We start from the raw sequence: 17,523 nt of genomic DNA on the forward strand, positions 1-17,523 counted from the left end.
TTTGCCGCAAGCGACACTTGCACGATGAAGAAAGACTTCTCGCGTCTTTCTTTTGTACATCTTTCCGAACACAGCCGGAACCGACATCTTCCCTCAAACGTTATCGCTTCCTACAACTCTGACATAAAACGGGACTCATATCACGTACGTGCATCAGACAAATCCATCAGCAATAAGAGATGATCTATGTTAATATTTTGAAATGTAAATGAAAGACCTACGCGGGGCTCGAACCCACATCCCCGAATACATTTCGGATGCTCTAGTCACAATTTCAAACCCTGTGTTAATAACTTGAAAAAAGTCATTCTCCCGTCGGGATATGATTGTCCACGTGACTACAGCTATTACGAGTGTAGCGGCTCCTCTCTGCATTGTAGTCAGCGGTTTTGGTTCTTAATCAGTTAGCATTGTCACTTCATTAGCCTATACACACCGATAGAAAGTTCGGTCTGATGATTCAAATGTATTCAGTTGTCTGTTAAACAAAAGGGTGTTGATTGATTCAGAAAATATCATAAATTTTATAGTCCGCTCTTTTTGCAAAATGCAACTCATCGCAATACTGGATCATAAAATGCTCTGTTAAAGAAAAATAAATGATTGTTTATCTTTTGAACAAAGTGACTGGTACCTTTATTTTTAAATAAAGCATGATATTTTTACGGACATTGAAATGAGTGAAGTGTTCCCTGGGTATAGTTGTGCTAGCAAAGAATCGTACAGAAAGCTCCTTAAGAGTGAAGGGGCTGATGGGTATCATTTTGTTGCTGACCAACCGATCAATAATTTCCGGTGAGATTTCCAACAGTTGTGTTTTTATGCCTTGGTCACTGTTAGCTGCAAATATTTGTAAAAAAATGTTCCCTTTTTCTGCTGTGAGTTTCTTGCCCAGAACTCTTCATAGACTATAAAATAAAGAAATGAATACTTGCAGAACTTATTTATTATAAAATGGCATTCTAAAAGAAAACCCCAGCAGGGAGACGTGATACAAAGCACACTCAATATAACATAGATATCATTGTTTTATTGACCGTGAAAATTTGTGCTAGATTTTATAGGCATTGCTGATGTCGTCTGACAACTCCAATCCTACCTCGGACACTCACGAAAATTGAAATAAAACACATTAGCGGGACATGCAGTTCTTCTGTAAATGCTATAATATCTAGAAATTCGATAGTCCAGTATCGGTGTTCATGTTGCAAGAAAACAAAGCTTCATGTCCAATATTTTTACTCTTAGACTATTTGAAATAACTGAAACATGAATATTTTCACTCGTGTGCACTTTATGTGTGTAAAGACGACAGGTGCCCATCTCTTTTGATATTAAGATTAAACAGTTCAATTACAATTTAAAAATTCTGATAGGAGGCAAATTTTGATGATTATTGTCACTTCTGAAAGATTTGCAAAACATTCTATTAAAAAAATTGCTACCATGACGCTACACTAACTTCGCATTGATGGTTACATGTGTCAATATTTAGGAAGAAAATGATTATCTTTTATTAACGTACAAAAAGGTCTTTATTGTCTTATCGGATGATATAGAAGGCATCCTCAGATGAGGTAGTAAGTAATTAGCGTGGAAGTTGGTTCATTCAAATGTCCGTTTCTCCAAAGTGCAGGATATTCTACCGGCAACTATAATGATAATCATTTATTTGTAACTAAGTCTGAATGACGTGAGCAACTGTAATTTTTTTTTTCAAATAAAATCAATAATGTGAGGGATTCGTAATCACATCACATGTTTAAAATCTGTCTATATTTTTTAGTTTCTCGTGCTCTTTATAATTAAAGGTTTCGTCGCGAAAAGTTCTAAACATCGATCTCGTTACAAATTTCAGGGATCTATAGTGATCCAGGGACTTGAGAATGCTTGACCTCGGTCTTCGAAAGTCTTCCTTCGATTCAGCTTCTCTTCACCCAAACTAAGTATCCCGCTTTGTTGAGTGGTGGTCAGATCTTACTTTTGTCCCACTTCCAAGGATCATCAGGTATCATCGTGTATCACCATGTATGCAGGCTAATGGTTGTTTTACAAGGTGTAGAGATATATACCGCCTTTCTGGTATGGTACAGTGTAGTCACTCGTAAATTATTCCCTACTTGTGTTCAACGGAGCTGTTGTCAGATTTCAGGTAAACATAACATGTTCGAGGATGATTACTGCATGTTACCCATGTCTTGTCATTGACTATAGTTAACATCAGGCTTAATCTGTGTCCACTGCCAACGCCATCTATGGTCCTAATTACGATAGATAAGGTTTTAGGGGCAAGGCCCCTTGCGGAGATCCCAAACACTCGTCCATTTTCAGCCAGGTGTACCTTCACTGGTGACACTGTCAACATTGGTCCATTGGTGACGAGTTATCCTTAGTGAACTTGGTTCACAGAACATAAATCAAACATCACAGGGAAGATGTACAACTGTGCAAGATACCCTATTTTCTCCATCACACAGTATCCTTGGCGAGGGGTATATATTTCTCTGTTGTAGTTGCTTCAAACAGTGAACAACGAAGAACTTGTGTAATTCGGATAATCTGAAGGTTTAACTCTAACATCTTCTAAAGCTGTGAGTACAGACGCACAGCTGATGTATTCAATGACGAATATTAAACATAAACAACACCAGCACTGGCTACCATTTCGGTTACACTGTCTTATATGTGCTTGGATTACTCCTTACTCTGTTTGAACAAACATTCTGTAATTGGAATGCTCTGCATAGTCTAAGATTTTTTCTTTCTTAGAACCATTTTCTCTTACAGCATCCTCTCAAGCAAATATCAAGGATTTCTATAACAGTGAGAACGCTGCCACCAAGCCAGAGACCGAGAGCGCCACCAATATCGCCTGAACGGAAGAACAAACAAATAAAAATATATGAATATTAATATTTCCTGTTGGAATGAAAACTTCGATAGTAATGCTGAAAATCATGAGGCATAAAGAGCCCCTAAAAACTACGATACATAGGGTTGCTGAAGCTGATGTAAGACAGAATACTAAATGAATAATTACGGACTAATGCCAAGACCTTTATCTTTCAGAGAGTCGCATGCCCCGTTTGACCAAAATGCCACAAATCTCACTCAATGGGTATCACTGGTAAGCGTAGCCGATTATTGGAAGGAAATCCCACTTAACAGGGTTGTAGACTGTCAGACGCTTTGTCACGCAGTTGGTGGTAAAATACAGAGATTGGAACGTTGTCCTGAAACTGTCTTTGGAATCGTCCTCCCTGACACTGAAATATCATTAATCATTGGCTGTCGGTACGAACCGTAAAATATTGTACTTACATAGCAAACTAAAGAAGTCGTACGCCCTCCGTTGTGTCACTTCATGTACGGTTAACTCTTGGAAGAAAATATCGACCACTGAGGCCTCGTTTCTGTCGGTAAAAGGTAAAATGTGTTCAAAGTGATCATCCGAAAGGGACATAAAAATACATACACGGCGGATGCCAACAGCGTCCCCATTGGTTAGTTGTAAATATCTCGTTCCATTCTTGGTATTTGTAGACTTGGTCTGACTCTGTGATCTAATGAGTCATTTACAGATTGTTTTCGACTATACATTTAGTTTACTTGAAAGACAACGAACGTAGTGATAATGGCTAATATCTGTACCCTGACATTAACTTTGAAACATTGCTATCAAGAGCATTGAGCAGAAAATTCGCCATGCTAAACATGAAGTGCGGGGACTGTAGTCAAATTTTAAAATGATAGTGGTTCGACTTTTAGGATCCTGTAAATTTGCAATAGCTATCACAATGATGAATCTGCTGGGGAAGTATACTTACAGTAGCGTGTCTACATCAGTGCCTGTTTTATTGGCCCAATATTCAGCCAATGTTGGATATATAACTTGAGCATGTGACAGGTTGGGTTTGTAGATAACGCGGGAACACGGCACCGGGCAGTCACACTGGGAAGTGTGGTTAGAAAATTCCACTGCAAAATAATCATTATCCAAAGTTAGAGCATCGTTGAAAACGTGTATGCGAACCCAGTGTGTTGAATAAGTAACATCATTGGTAGAAGGTATACGGCCTTATTGCACTGGACTTCTGCTAAAGCGAAAGAGGGGACTGGGTTGCGGAAAAAGACTAGCACATTGTCAAGGTGTCAATCGTGCCTCTGGGGAAGAGAAATCCGCTGCAAACGCTCGTTGTACATCAGTCTCGAGGATTTTCAGGAATATTTCATGTACAGGAGTCGCGATTCACTGTGAACAGCAATTTTTTCATAACATACTGTTCGCATGGACTATGACCTCCCATTTAAACCTATGGCGACGCAGTGCAGATTGAGCAAATTCGTGTATAAACTGACTTTGTTTGCTTCTACTAGTATTTTAACAATTGTCCTTATTGTGAAATGTGATAAGTGTCCTTTTTATACAGCGATTCATCAAGTTAGACTTGCCTGAGAAACAAGTCCGACAGTAAGTTAGCTATACATTTACTATTAGGAATGAAGTGTTAGCTAGAAACCATAACAACGTAACGAGGCGTAAACACACTTGAACTTACACAGAGTGGGTCTTCCACAGTAATACCACTGTTCAATGTTACACACCGTTGCATTACCTGTAAGAGTCGAGGGCATTAATTCATAATCAAGGCTGGAGAAGAAACATCTTGAAGGAAATCAAGAATCCAGCCTTGAAGAAAGATTGAAAAGCAAACTGTTATCATATTCTGAGTATAAATGCACAGACAGCTGTAGTAATCCTTGACTGTCACGTTATGTACTAACAGTTATCCCTGTATCATTGAGTACCTTTAATTTCTTAGCAACTAGAACGTGATAAAATTTTAGGTTTGTTTGTTAAATTTATCAACTAAATCTTGGAATCTGTCCCCAAAGCAATTGAAATTCAAAGTATTGAATTGTTCACCACTGTACACGTGATCCGCACTGTTAGCTTTAACATTAAATTTACCTCTTGACAGACAGAGTTTCAGTTTACGTGCCGAATACTAGATTTGCCATGGTTGACGCAAGGGATACTTATCGTATCGACAAGTTTGAATGAACTCGTACCGAACTACACTTGCATGGCGCCAACAGTAAAGTTGTAGATAGAAATTGTTTGCTCGCGAAAATTTTAGGCAGGTGCCATGCCCGACAGGATGTTCTAAAATAGTTTTTTCCTGCTTCTACATTCTGGCTGTTGGACACAAATATTATACTTTTGCAATTGTATAGTTTTTTAAGTCAATGTGATTCCATTCCACATGGATTGCTTCCGTGTGGCTGAGTTTTGCCGTATTTTCTACCCTGGGTTGGTAGCTCTGCTGGTGGACAGAATTGTCCCCGAGGTTAAAGCGATGAATTCGTTTCTTCGCTTCGATAAAGTTTGTATGTGTGCGATGTGTGATAGTGGGCATGCGTGCGTGAGTGCTTCACGAACTCTACAACGTGTGGAGCAGTCTCAGTCAGAAAAATGTAACAACTTAGCCGGCTATTGAACCACTCTTTTTTGGGAGTGGAGATTTAGCCGAGCGGTTTTCTCTGTGGCCTCTCCGCTAGGCGACTGATGCCGTATGTTGTGGGTTTCGAACCCGATTGAAAACTAGCCGTATTTGATCAATGCGACTATATCTACATGTAATGTTCAGAAAGGAGTTTGTAAGTGCAGGCTATCGCACTTTTGGTCATCAGTTTGTAAAAGTCACGAGGAGTAACGGTACGTTTACGGTTGTTATCACGACACTTTTGGTCATCAGTTTGTAAAAGTCACGAGGACGCAGGCCTCGTGACTTTTACAAACTGATGACACTTTTGGTCATCAGTTTGTAAAAGTCACGAGGACGCAGGCCTCGTGACTTTTACAAACTGATGACCAAAAGTGTCGTGATAACAACCGTAAACGTACCGTTACGAGTTGTGATAACCGACTTATACCACGACAAACACAAATTTGGCCAGAATTGCGATGGTTGCCTTTGCCATCATTTCGAATGTCACCGTGACTTGAATGACGACCGTTCATTTAACAATCTATCGGCATACCAATGGGTACAAATTGTGCACCACTTCTTGCTGACTTATTTCTGTATTCATATGAAGCAGAGTTCCTACAATCTCTCTACAAAGCAGGGTCTAAAAAACTTTCAAGGCGTTTTAACAACACGCACAGATATATTGATGATCTGATTAGTCTAGGCAATCCAGACATATCAAATTACTTACATCATATCTACCCTGATGAGTTGGAAATCAAAGAAACAACTGAGGGTAAGAACTCAGCTTCATATCTTGATCTGTTCCTACAAGTGGGTACTAATGGGCTACACACTAAGCTGTATGACAAAAGGGATGATTTCGATTTTGAAATCATAAATTATCCCAACTTATCAAGTAATATTTCATCTGCACCTGCTTATGGTGTGTACGTGTCTCAACTTCTCAGATATTGTAGGGCTTGTGATTCCTACGCTGATTTTCAAATGAGACACAGCTTATTAGTATCAAAACTAGTGAGACAGGGATATACATCCAAAAGACTCGTGAGGATTTTAAAAAAATTATACGGTCGATATGACGACATTGTGGCCAAATATGACACCCCGGTCACTCAAATGATTAGCGACAGCATTCCCGCCGTTGACGTATTACAGTGATCCATACACTGTATCACTTCATACAATATTTAGACAATTTTGGGACCAATCCTGACGGGTGTAGCATGCTAGCAGGGTACGCTTACCCATTACGGACACCTGGTACCACCACTAACTATCAGTGGTTCAGGATGGTCCTACTTAAATTTGTAAATCTCAAATGTCAATGGACCTGGTAATGTATTACCTTGAATGGAAATGATTATTGGACCAGTTTAATGTCATATTACATGTGAATTAGAACCAAGTACTGAACAGAGCATCTGTGCGGGAGTAAACTGTTTTCTGATTGGTTCGTTCATACACGTCCCTTCCGATTTTTTCTAATCGTCTCTGCCAAGCGCAGGTGGTGCTGAATGGGCTGCTTTTTGATTGGCTTATTTGAGTTTCCACACGCTCAGAGGCTCAAGTGAGCGCTCAAATCAATTAACTGTTTATGAAGTCTCACCACGTGTACTGCCCTATCCCTAGCTAAAGTTCTCGGTTTGTACTTGGCTCCTGGAGAGCATACATGGACGCTGCTCAATATTCCGATATTCAACTATGACAGCGATATTGAACGTTTTGTGTCACAATATGATAAAGCAGATACCAATGAGGAAATAGCGGAGGAGGCAGCATTCACCCTAACAAAAACACAAGACTGGTCACGTTTTGCAGCTCCAGTCGACGCGGAAGATATCCTAAAATTCAACGTTCATGTGTGCCAGAGAACACGAGGAGAGCGACCAACTGGGATGTTACAGTCTGCGATACCTGGGGTCCGGATGAGGAATGAACGTATCAGTAAATCAGGCTGTGGAAGTAGTGAAGTGTTCACATTTGTGCCTGCAATATCGTATGATATCGAAGCGAGGGAACTCAATTTGGGCTTTGTCGTTTCGTGGTTGAAGTTCGTCGAGTGGATGGGACAGAATATTCATCACAAAGTTTGAGAGCTTTGTGTCGTAGCATTCAGTGGTATTTGCGTGACGAATGTCGTCGGCGAGAATTAATGCACTGCAAGAACAAAAGGTCACATGACCTAGAGTGGTATAAATAACCATATTGCACTGACCTTGAACTAACACTTTTAACCGACTTTTCGAAAAGTAACACCTATCGGAATGTTTATTGATATCTTACCTGGCATATAAAACAATCGACATCCACAGATTTGAACCACAAACTCGGTCATACACTCTATCCGACAAGAATTCCTGGTGTATTTGCTGTGATATAACAGTGGCTTATCCTGGCAGATGCCGTGTGGTGGCGGTAGATTTGTAATCTGAAAGTAGTTGCCATAAACTGGTGATTCATACGATTGCTTAAAAAGCCGTGGTTCCACAAATCTTGCTGTTTGTGAACAGCAAAGTGAAAAGGATGTCCGAATGAGCGGTATGGACTCAAAAATTTACAGTTTTCACCACTATGCAGAATTGTTTATTATACGAGTAAAAGTTCACAAAAACGGAAATGCATTATTCGAAGAGACTAGAATGTCAAGTTCAGCTTGCCTCGACAGGAAAGCTTTGACATTCTTTCACCAATTGATCTCTGGCCAGATCAGTATATGTGTACTACTCACATTTGTTATTTCGATGCCAATCTTGACGTGTTCGCCGGGAGATAAAGCAAAGCCAAGGTCAGCAACCAAGGGAACATCTCCTTGAGAATAGAGCATCAGCTGAAACCCAGCGCCACTCTCTTGACCGATGTTATACTCTGAGATTTGCGTCAGAAGAATCATTTGTAGTCCGAAAGATTTACCTGTTGTGAGTAACAATAGAAAGAAAAAAAAACGTCTGAAAGGTCAGTCAGGGTCACATCGTGTTCAAGGGTGTCATGACTTTCTCGGTGGAGTGACGTGTCAAAAGGACTAAGGTCAAGTGTAGAGTCCTTCCATAGTCACTGGCTTTTTGGATGCATGAACACTATGAATAAAAGGTAAATTGAGATAATTCAAATACAAATACGCGGATCAATGACATACAATTATACCGATTATTTTCATTAGTACGATTCGTTTCTACAAAGCTACTTCCGGTCGGTAAAATGTGTGAGAAAAGGATTTGCATGTACCTGTGCCGTACACCTTACGTAATTGATGTCCATCTTCCCCGGTGTTAAAAGCATAACAAACACCAAAGTCTGTCAGGATGGTTTTGAAAACATCTTTTGTCATGGTAACACCTTTCCAAAAAGCCCTGTGATGGACAAGCAGGAGGAGAGACAAGCTATGAAATCTTGTCAGATCAGCAACTGACTGTACGTTGAATTGGCTTGGGAATCGTATAGCTCTTGTATCCATTGCACAAAACGAATTCCATAGGTCATATAACATACTTTATGCTTCAGGAGTTGCAGTCTTATACATTATAAAACAACAGACAACATTTAAATTCAAAGTCTATTATCAACTATACTAATCACAAAATGTGCCCCATTTCAGAAAAAAAATGGAGAGCGACGTTCTCCAACTTTTAGGTAGAATTCGTCTCGGAAACAGATATTCGAACTTTCAAACTTTTTCAATTCTTTTCTGACCTACCACTTGTGGGGGTTCATTTCAAAGTTCTTGGTATAAGAAAACTTTTTTTACCTTCTCGGTTTTTCGAAAATCAAAAGATTTATTTTTCTCCTCAGAGTTAACACAGTGATGGTGGCCATTTTGAATTTCAAATATCGGTAAATCTTGGGTAATTTTTTTCTCGATTACAAAAATTTGCACATTGACCTCCGATATTTATTCTTGATTTTGAAAGAGAATGTTTGAAAGATTCATCGAGGAAAGTTTGAGCAAAAGTGTAATTCTTCCACTTTCGAGGTGCATACTACCTTAATCCAAATGCAAAATCGAAAGTGCAATTTCTCCCGCTAAAGAAAACGTGGAAAATGATTGCCATTCTGACATAGAGATTTCATTCTTTGAGTAAAATAAAAGACAATGATTACTAGAAATGGAGATTAATACTACTTTCAAGTTTCCTGTATTATCAAATTAAGTTTAAAAGTATGCCGTAAATCATGGCGATAACGTCATCAACTAAAGAAGAAATGAATCACTTATTATTAAAACTTATTCAGTACGAATGACAACTTATTTCAAAACGTAGGCACTATGATGACAAATGGATTTTTTCATCATTCTAATTAATGAAGTCAAGAACTACTGCCTAACGACAAGGACAAAGCTGAACGCACTGACCTTCTCTGATTTGTTGACTTACCAGTAAAGCATGCTTTTATTGTGAGCATGGCGTATGTAGAAGTCTTCGGATGCTGTCGCGTCCAAGTCATGAAGGTGAAAGTCAACGCTTTGACTGAAACCGCCAAACATTTGAGTCATCAAATCCGTCAAATTTTCCGGATCTGTGGTTGATCTCCTGCATGAATTAAAGCATCGAATACAAAGTTGCTGGATGCTGTTACTTAACACTAAAAACCGATTTTTTAAAGGTTATGCAAATTACCTGTCACATGATAGTTATGTAAATAATGGTGACACTGTGGTTACAAAAATGTTTCCCTATATCTAGGCTTTCAGAAAATGTACAATTTACAGGGTTCTGAGCTTATCAACCACCAGAGAATTGTTAGATTAAAAAGGTCAATTTCTTGTCTTGGAACCATAAATTCGTCGCAGATACAGAAGTTGAGGTTTCAGTAGGATCTTGTTGTTGTGATTCAGTGAGACTTTGTGATATCGGAGAGGAGGTATGTAAGAGTGCCTTCAACAGCATACTCCGAGTTCAAAAACCGAGTCGGACTTACAAGTCCGAGTACTCGGACTTGCATACTCCGAGTGCATGGCCTACTCGGAGTTGAATACGCCGAGTTACACTTGCTTATAGAAAAACAATGCTGGAAAAACAGAGGAAATATTCGATCTTGTGATAAAAATTTGCAAACAGCGTATACAGTACATGTACTTTCAGTCGCTCAGAGAAAAGAGTTGTTAACGCGATCTCTCTGATCTCTGATCTGTGTAAAATACCATCTTGTACAACACGCTCAAGTCATTGTCGTTGTCGAGTGTAGCTACCGTCACGCAAATTATTAGTTTGTCTTGTCTTTTCGTTTCATTACCGGATCAGATCCTGATTTGATACATGACTTGAATTGGTCACAACAACGTTTCATGATCACCTCGATGCATCGCGGCGAATTACAATGTATTAGAACACGGACGCCATTATCGAATGACCTGTCGACCTGTGACGTCATGGCCTTGGTTTGCTGGCGTTGCGAGGCCATGATAGACTTGCCCCAGCATTTTAGGCATATTTATGTCTTGATAAAATAATTAGACTAATAATTTTTCAAAATAAAATGAGCACAGTACGCTCGTGTATAGTATGAACCCAGTGCGAGTGACTACTTGGTCGTAAACAATGACCTGACTTGACCTGTGATGTCATGCATTTATTTCGCTAATGGAACGATACTGTGCGATATCGAACTGAGTAACTGGCTGGACTTGCCTGAAGTTTATTGGCTTTACTGTAAATGTTAAGTCTAAGTCATCTTTCAAAAAAATTCGCTGCTGGCCGTGGCAGCAGCTTTCTTCTGAGGGTAAAATCACGGTCGCTCCTTGTGGAGAGACCGTGGTTAAATATACATTGCGCAACAGATAACAAGACATCGTGAAAATGAAATTCTTTTTTTCAAAAGAGCAGATTTTCGACATATCGATCCGCGCTAGCCGTAAACTCCGTGAGTAATAAAGTACCTTTTTTCGACAGATCGTTTCTTGACCGGTATGGCAAAATATGCATTTATAGGAACACGTATCGGCGTATTCAAGTCCGAGTAGGCCATGTACTCGGAGTATACAAGTCCGAGTAGGCCATGCACTCGGAGTATACAAGTCCGAGTAAGCAGTTTTACTCGGAGTATGCAAGTCCGAGTACTCGGACTTGCAAGTCCGACTCGGTTTTGGAACTCGGAGTGTATGGTTTGAGACACTCCTACATACCTGAGGAGAGCTATCGCCTCCAAGAAGAAATCAGGATCATTTGTATTGCGATTCAAAATTAATAATTTCTTGCGTCATCTTTCTCTTTCAGATCATCAAAGTAAATGTCATGACCGTGATCGCAGTTACTTCTGCGCACAGGCATGCTGGGCATGCGCCGTTTCTGACGCCATCAAATCTCCGATCTCCACACAGGCGACCCAAGTATTACTGAGTTTTTCACACTGTTTTCTCTATCATTTTCTCTTCTTTCTTCATGCTCTGAATGATCGGAATAAATAAAATAAACGGTTAATATAACCTAACCTAACCTAACCTGTGACTCTTTATTTATTTTACACTCCATTACAAGGACGTATATCTCTCATACACACATGCTGTAATTAATTAGTCAACACAACTAATTATGCTAATCCGTGGACTTATCAGGGATTTTACGGGTTGGTCAACATCGCGAAAGATAGGAATGGTTACTAAAACGGACTCCTTTTTCATTAACATCACTATCTTTCCGATGTTGACCAACCTCTGATAAGTTCACGTTTAGTAACCATTCCTATCTTTCGCGATGTTGACCAACCCGTAAAATCCTGATAAGTCCACGGATTAGCATAATTAGTTGTGTTGACTAATTAATTACAGCATGTGTGTATGAGAGATATACGTCCTTGTAATGGAGTGTAAAATAAATAAAGAGTCACAGGTTAGGTTAGGTTAGGTTATATAAACCATTTATTTTATTTATTCCGATCATTCAGAGCATGAAGAAAGAAGAGAAAATGATAGAGAAAACAGTGTGAAAAACTCAGTAATACTTGGGTCGCCTGTGATCTCCATCAAGACAGCATCATATCTGTACTTCGGTGTGAAATCAGCATGATGGCGCTGTTCAAGATTCAGGCGCTCACCTGAACATGTTGAAGTTACAGAATGCAACCGAGGGGAAGGTCAACTCTTCGACGTAATTAAGTTCAACGTCAACGTTGTAAGGAAACGAAGCGAAGTAAGACGCCCTGTCCCATATCTGGTATGTTATCATCATCATTCCACTCAACAGCATCACCAGCCATAGAATTCTTCAATATAACAATTATTAATAATGATTATTGAACAGTTTAAATTGAATTTCGCCGTGATTTTGGGAGTAGATAAAAAATTAAGCAAAATAAGAGCACTGTTAATTACATCATATACTCATGGAAGCTTTTAGAATAGCTTCCATAATTATAAACATTAGGCGATAAATCTATGTATGCATTATCAGGTTTACGTGCCGTCGCGCAGGTTTTCCGTTAAGTCATTTTACTTGCGAGCCAAAATGCGCTACAAAGAGCTGAAGGACTCAACATTTTTCAAAGCTTTCGTAAAGTTTACTTTCTAATGTAACTTCAGAGGTGCAATTTCATTAATTTTCGGCCAAACATCCGTTCTCGACGTCTCTACTATGAAAGTAGACAAGTAGAAAATAAGCTGCCATGGCATCGCCCGTAAGGCGTGACGGTAAGGTAAAGGCGATATTGATGTGAAGACGGACTCCAGTTTGGCGCTTGCGCAACGAGAGCTGCATGGCTCTCATTGGAAACTGACAATAGTCTAAGAAGACTAGAAAAATGTTATCAAAACTATAAATATACATGTAAACAATAAAGATTGCCAGTAGTGTAAATGCGAAAACTGGCACAGTAGTATAACCATAGAGCCTAAAATTTGGGTCTATGGTATAACCTTTCGCTCAAAACGTATTTCAGACTTTTCTCACATGACAATCACTACATACGGGATAGGTTAGCCATTGGGATAGGTTAGCCGAATGAGTGGTGGACATAACACATGCTACAAAATCATCTTCCTTACCAACCAACCAACCAACCCCCCACCCCCAATGACTTTGGAAAAACTCCATCTAAACAATATTTGAATGCGAGATCGATGACTAAAAATATCATTTACCTACCTTCTCAGTAATGAGACGGACTCTCCGAAAATGAACTTGACACCAACGATACCAAAATCGTCCGCAACACCAGCAGACGGGATTCCAGCACATCTCCGACGTTTCTTGGTAGCTTGCGAATTGCTTTCGGTCGATTTTCTTTCCCTCCCAAAAACATCTAAAGCGTCAATTTTTTCATTTTTCTCATATGTACCTTGTTCGTCGCTGATATCAATGGCATGTATTTTCCCATTTGTTTCCATTCTCTGTATCTGCTTCACTGGTGACTCCAAAATTTAGTGATAGTATTTGTGCGGGTCTCGCCCATCCTTGTGCTGTGGATAAAAAATGCCGTCATTGTTATGTTTTCAGTAACTTCCGTAATGCAAACGTGCAGTAACCAGGAATTAATAATAATAAAACCAGGTCATCTGATGTTTGCCTCTTAATCGTTAAAATCAATATCTTTGGACAAACCAAAGCAATCGTTACGAAGTCAAACTTACATAAGCACTTTTGTATTTGTTAATTTGTCTTTACGTCATCACTTTTCAATCAGCTTTGTCTCACACTCAGAGTCGGACCACAGATCCATTCATTGCTGCAATAGCTCCTTGATTTTTTTTTCTGACCCAAAGTTCACATCTGCGTGCGCATGCAGCCCCTATTCATGGAGAATTTAAGTTTTGGTCTGAGAGCTATCTCCAATAACCTCATGTCGTTATGTACTGATGTCTTGGAAAATGAAAACCATTTAAACAAAATACTGAAAATAGAACAAAGTCCGTTTTGCACAGACGGCTTGCAAAGAATGAACTACAGAAGGAATTTTTAGGAAACACATGTCAATAACTTGTTCAATCAACAAAACAGTATAAGACTGTAAATCTTACTGTTACGAAAGACGCTAGGTCGGGGGGGGTTGGGGGTTTGAGGGGATCGACTACTTTGCTTACGTGAATTTCAATTCTGCAGTCTTCTATATCCTTACCAACAGAATTAAACACTGGAGCAGTTAAGCGGGTTCTAAGGAGACGCTTTTCATATTCAAAAAACATGTTAAATGTGTATTGAGTTCGCTGGAAAAGTGTAGGCCTAAAGGGCTAATTCCAATTAAAAGAGTTCTTTTAGTGGATTGAAATACATAAGATCGTATCATTACTACGTGACTTTGCATGCGTATCAAGAATAATGAACAATGGTGGCAATGCTGTAATTAGCTGATCACTTGTTTTCTGGCTTTAGAAATCTATCGGTCTATAGTATGGTATGGCCATCAAGGTCTGGTCGTCCACAGTGACTGTGTTCTATTTGGGGAGAGGTGTCTGGTAGGGTTGGTCGATATCATTGTTTTGTCTGGTTGATGTCGAAATGTAAGTCTGTACTTTTAGAGGCGGTGAGAAAATCGTTGCATCAATGAATCAGCTATCAAATTTATGAAGGTCCAAATGAGAAGTCGAGAGCTAAGTTACATAGACATATGGAGCGTGTCAAGTTCACATGCAATGCCTCAGACTTTGTTTCACGTTCTACTATATCTTACGTTTCAGCAGAAGATAAATTGCCTCAGACATTGTCTGAGAAAACTTCAGAGTCAGCCAAACTTATCATAGTGATATTTCGCCCGATGTCAGTTGTTGAATACAACGAATCAACTTTTTCTTGAAGACTTTTAAGACTAATGAATATAACAGGAAGTATTGCGCAATTAGTGCGTAGTTTTACAATAATAGTTGAAGCAACGTTTCGTACAAACCTAAAAAATTGAACCACATTACACAAAATAACATTGGTGATATTTTTGTGGTGTTTTCTTTTTGAAAAAATAATTTTAAAGATTAATCTCATCTTTCGAAAGAAATATACCATTTACTCATTCCTCACATATTAATTTAGATAATTTACTAATGTGTTAATAAATTATGCGATTCCGTATCTCGATTAAAATATTGTTTGGACTGGCTTCTGTATGTTCGTGCTGACAGGTGAGTTTGAGGAGCTTACTGATCGATTTTCCTTGCGGATACCTTAAGAATAAGATGCCATTAGTTGCCACTAGAGAAAATTGTTTTAATAGATTATTTATTTGAAATCAGTCGTTTTCTGAAAAAACCTTTCCATAAGTAATAGCGATATTGATGAGTCGGCAAGGTGAATGACGTCATTCAGAGCGACCAACTCTTGCATATTTCAAAAGGGGCGTGACATTTTTTGTTGTTGTATGGAAGATGCGATCACAAGTACCTTTCTTTATGAATATTACTTGGAAAAAGTACACATTCAATTGGCAGTGTCTATTTAGATACGGAACCAAGACCATTTTGCGATTATACATGACAATGGACACAGGCATCATTTCATGATGTGACACATTTGCAGTAAAATTTGTAAACTAATGTGATTGATAATTTTCCGAGGGAAAAACTAAGAGAAGTCGAAAATGGAAACACGCAAAGCGGAAATAAGTTGACATAAGCGACAGGCAGGTCGGGTGTGAGAAACAACAAAACAGACGGTTTCTTCGCGAGAACAGTCAACAATTCGAACTGAAGTCTTAACAATGGCATCCCTTTGATATTTTTGTTCGTTTAGAGAATACAGGAAAACGTTCAGGGAGACCAAATCCTTGCAGTCCGTTTTATTTCCCACACTTTGATTGCAATGTCCGAACACTCGGCAAATACTTCGATAGATATGCCTGCTAAACGATTATCATGTAACAGGACTTTGCAATTATCCTTCCCCACAGCAACAGCGTTGCATAATCTTCCTATTGTTCTATCACAATGGAGAGCCTGTCTCCTGCGACGAGTAACTTTCTTCATGTTTTTTCTTGGTGACCTTCTGTAAACAAAGGATTTCTTCCATAAGGTGTTTTTACAGGCAACCAAACAGCTGTACAAAGAGTTCTTTACGTGTTTCTTAAAACTTCAATGGCCAAACATGAAATTCGGGTACAGTGCGTGCACAATGTGTTTTAGGAGTCAGCACCATTGATGTTATCCCAATCTCAAACAGGATGAGCGGAGCTGAAGCTGTCTTGCTGCGCTGCCACTGTGTAAAATATCAACACACTCACAATGACTTACCAGTATCAGTGAAGAATCAAAATGTTTTATGCAGAGCTAGAGTGCAGTGGCATTTAAACAAGCCGAGGGCGCCATTTTGCTCCATGTGCCATCTTCAGACATTTCAATCATTGCCTGGATCGAAACCTTTTCCTGACATCTAAAAACTCCTTCACAATACAATACACTAAGGAAACATTCATGTATGGACTGAGTAATACTTCCTAAAGTGTAAGCCATATCTATTCAAAACGTCGTAAAATTTCTAGGATTTTAAAAACAGTATTACTTTAAAGCACTTACCCTACGGCTGATGAAAAAGAGAGACTTAACAACGTCTCCAAGGTCCTTTTATATATCGATTTGAACCTTACATGTTAATATGAAATTAGCAGAACGCCCAGCATTACGAGACACTGTAATAGGTCTGTATTACAACAACATTTTTCCTGACCTGTCAGTTGGCAAGGTGTAGTTCTTTGTATGAGAAGTTTGAAGTGACTCGGCCGGCGGTAAACAGAACCGCAAGTTACGAAACAACTGCAGTTAATAGTAGGCAAGAATGTTCAGATACGACGAAAGGTGGAGTCAAATCACTCTACAGGAGTAGTGACCATGCAACGGATGATGATCATTTTCACCTGAAGATCGCATTATAGTATGCCAAGTACGTTCTAAACTGCAACTTAGTGTTACTATCTCACTCATTAATAGTCTATCTGCCCATGTGTTTAGAGACCTTTGAAAATATTTCTCCGACTCACCTTGAATAGCTGTCTCAGGAAACAAATGAATTGTTCGGCATCTCCCATTCAGAACGACTTTCCACCCATGTACGCCTTATTAATATTCAAACCCTATGCTAATTCCGCAACCAACGCCGCTATATTTGACGGTATGAAGTTT

General features: G+C 39.2%; 1 protein-coding gene across 2 annotated transcripts; it reads right to left on the minus strand.

Annotated features, from left to right (window-relative positions):
* Nucleotides 1-928: 928 nt before the first annotated feature.
* Nucleotides 929-17,466, minus strand: LOC139130877 (acid-sensing ion channel 1C-like). Of its 2 annotated transcripts, none has more exons than XM_070696684.1 (11): nt 17,382-17,466; nt 13,571-13,884; nt 12,525-12,692; nt 9,869-10,024; nt 8,721-8,845; nt 8,227-8,408; nt 7,782-7,926; nt 4,560-4,616; nt 3,828-3,978; nt 3,322-3,413; nt 929-2,872 (listed from the first exon to the last, which is right to left on the minus strand). In XM_070696684.1, the coding sequence occupies exons 2-11, from the start codon at nt 13,810-13,812 to the stop codon at nt 2,766-2,768; spliced, it is 1,425 nt and encodes a 474-aa protein (XP_070552785.1). In that variant the 5' UTR covers nt 13,813-13,884; nt 17,382-17,466; the 3' UTR covers nt 929-2,765. The 2 variants fall into 2 exon arrangements, with proteins under 2 accessions (XP_070552785.1, XP_070552786.1); XM_070696685.1 differs by lacking the exon at nt 17,382-17,466 and adding an exon at nt 16,921-17,125.
* Nucleotides 17,467-17,523: the final 57 nt, after the last annotated feature.

The sequence above is a fragment of the Ptychodera flava genome, chromosome 4, assembly GCF_041260155.1.
Source record: "Ptychodera flava strain L36383 chromosome 4, AS_Pfla_20210202, whole genome shotgun sequence".
In the NCBI taxonomy this organism is placed as follows: Eukaryota; Metazoa; Hemichordata; class Enteropneusta; family Ptychoderidae; genus Ptychodera; species Ptychodera flava.

What these genes read in the sequence shown, in the direction of transcription:
- LOC139130877 (XM_070696684.1), bottom strand. Translation starts at nt 13,812, where the DNA reads ATGGAAACAAATGGGAAAATACATGCCATTGATATCAGCGACGAACAA. An exon ending in TCCGTCTCATTACTGAGAAG is followed by an intron (nt 12,693 to 13,570) that starts GTAGGTAAATGA and finishes GTTATATTGAAG; the next exon opens with AATTCTATGGCTGGTGATGC. An exon ending in TCGATTGTTTTATATGCCAG is followed by an intron (nt 4,617 to 7,781) that starts GTAAGATATCAA and finishes CGACTCTTACAG; the next exon opens with GTAATGCAACGGTGTGTAAC.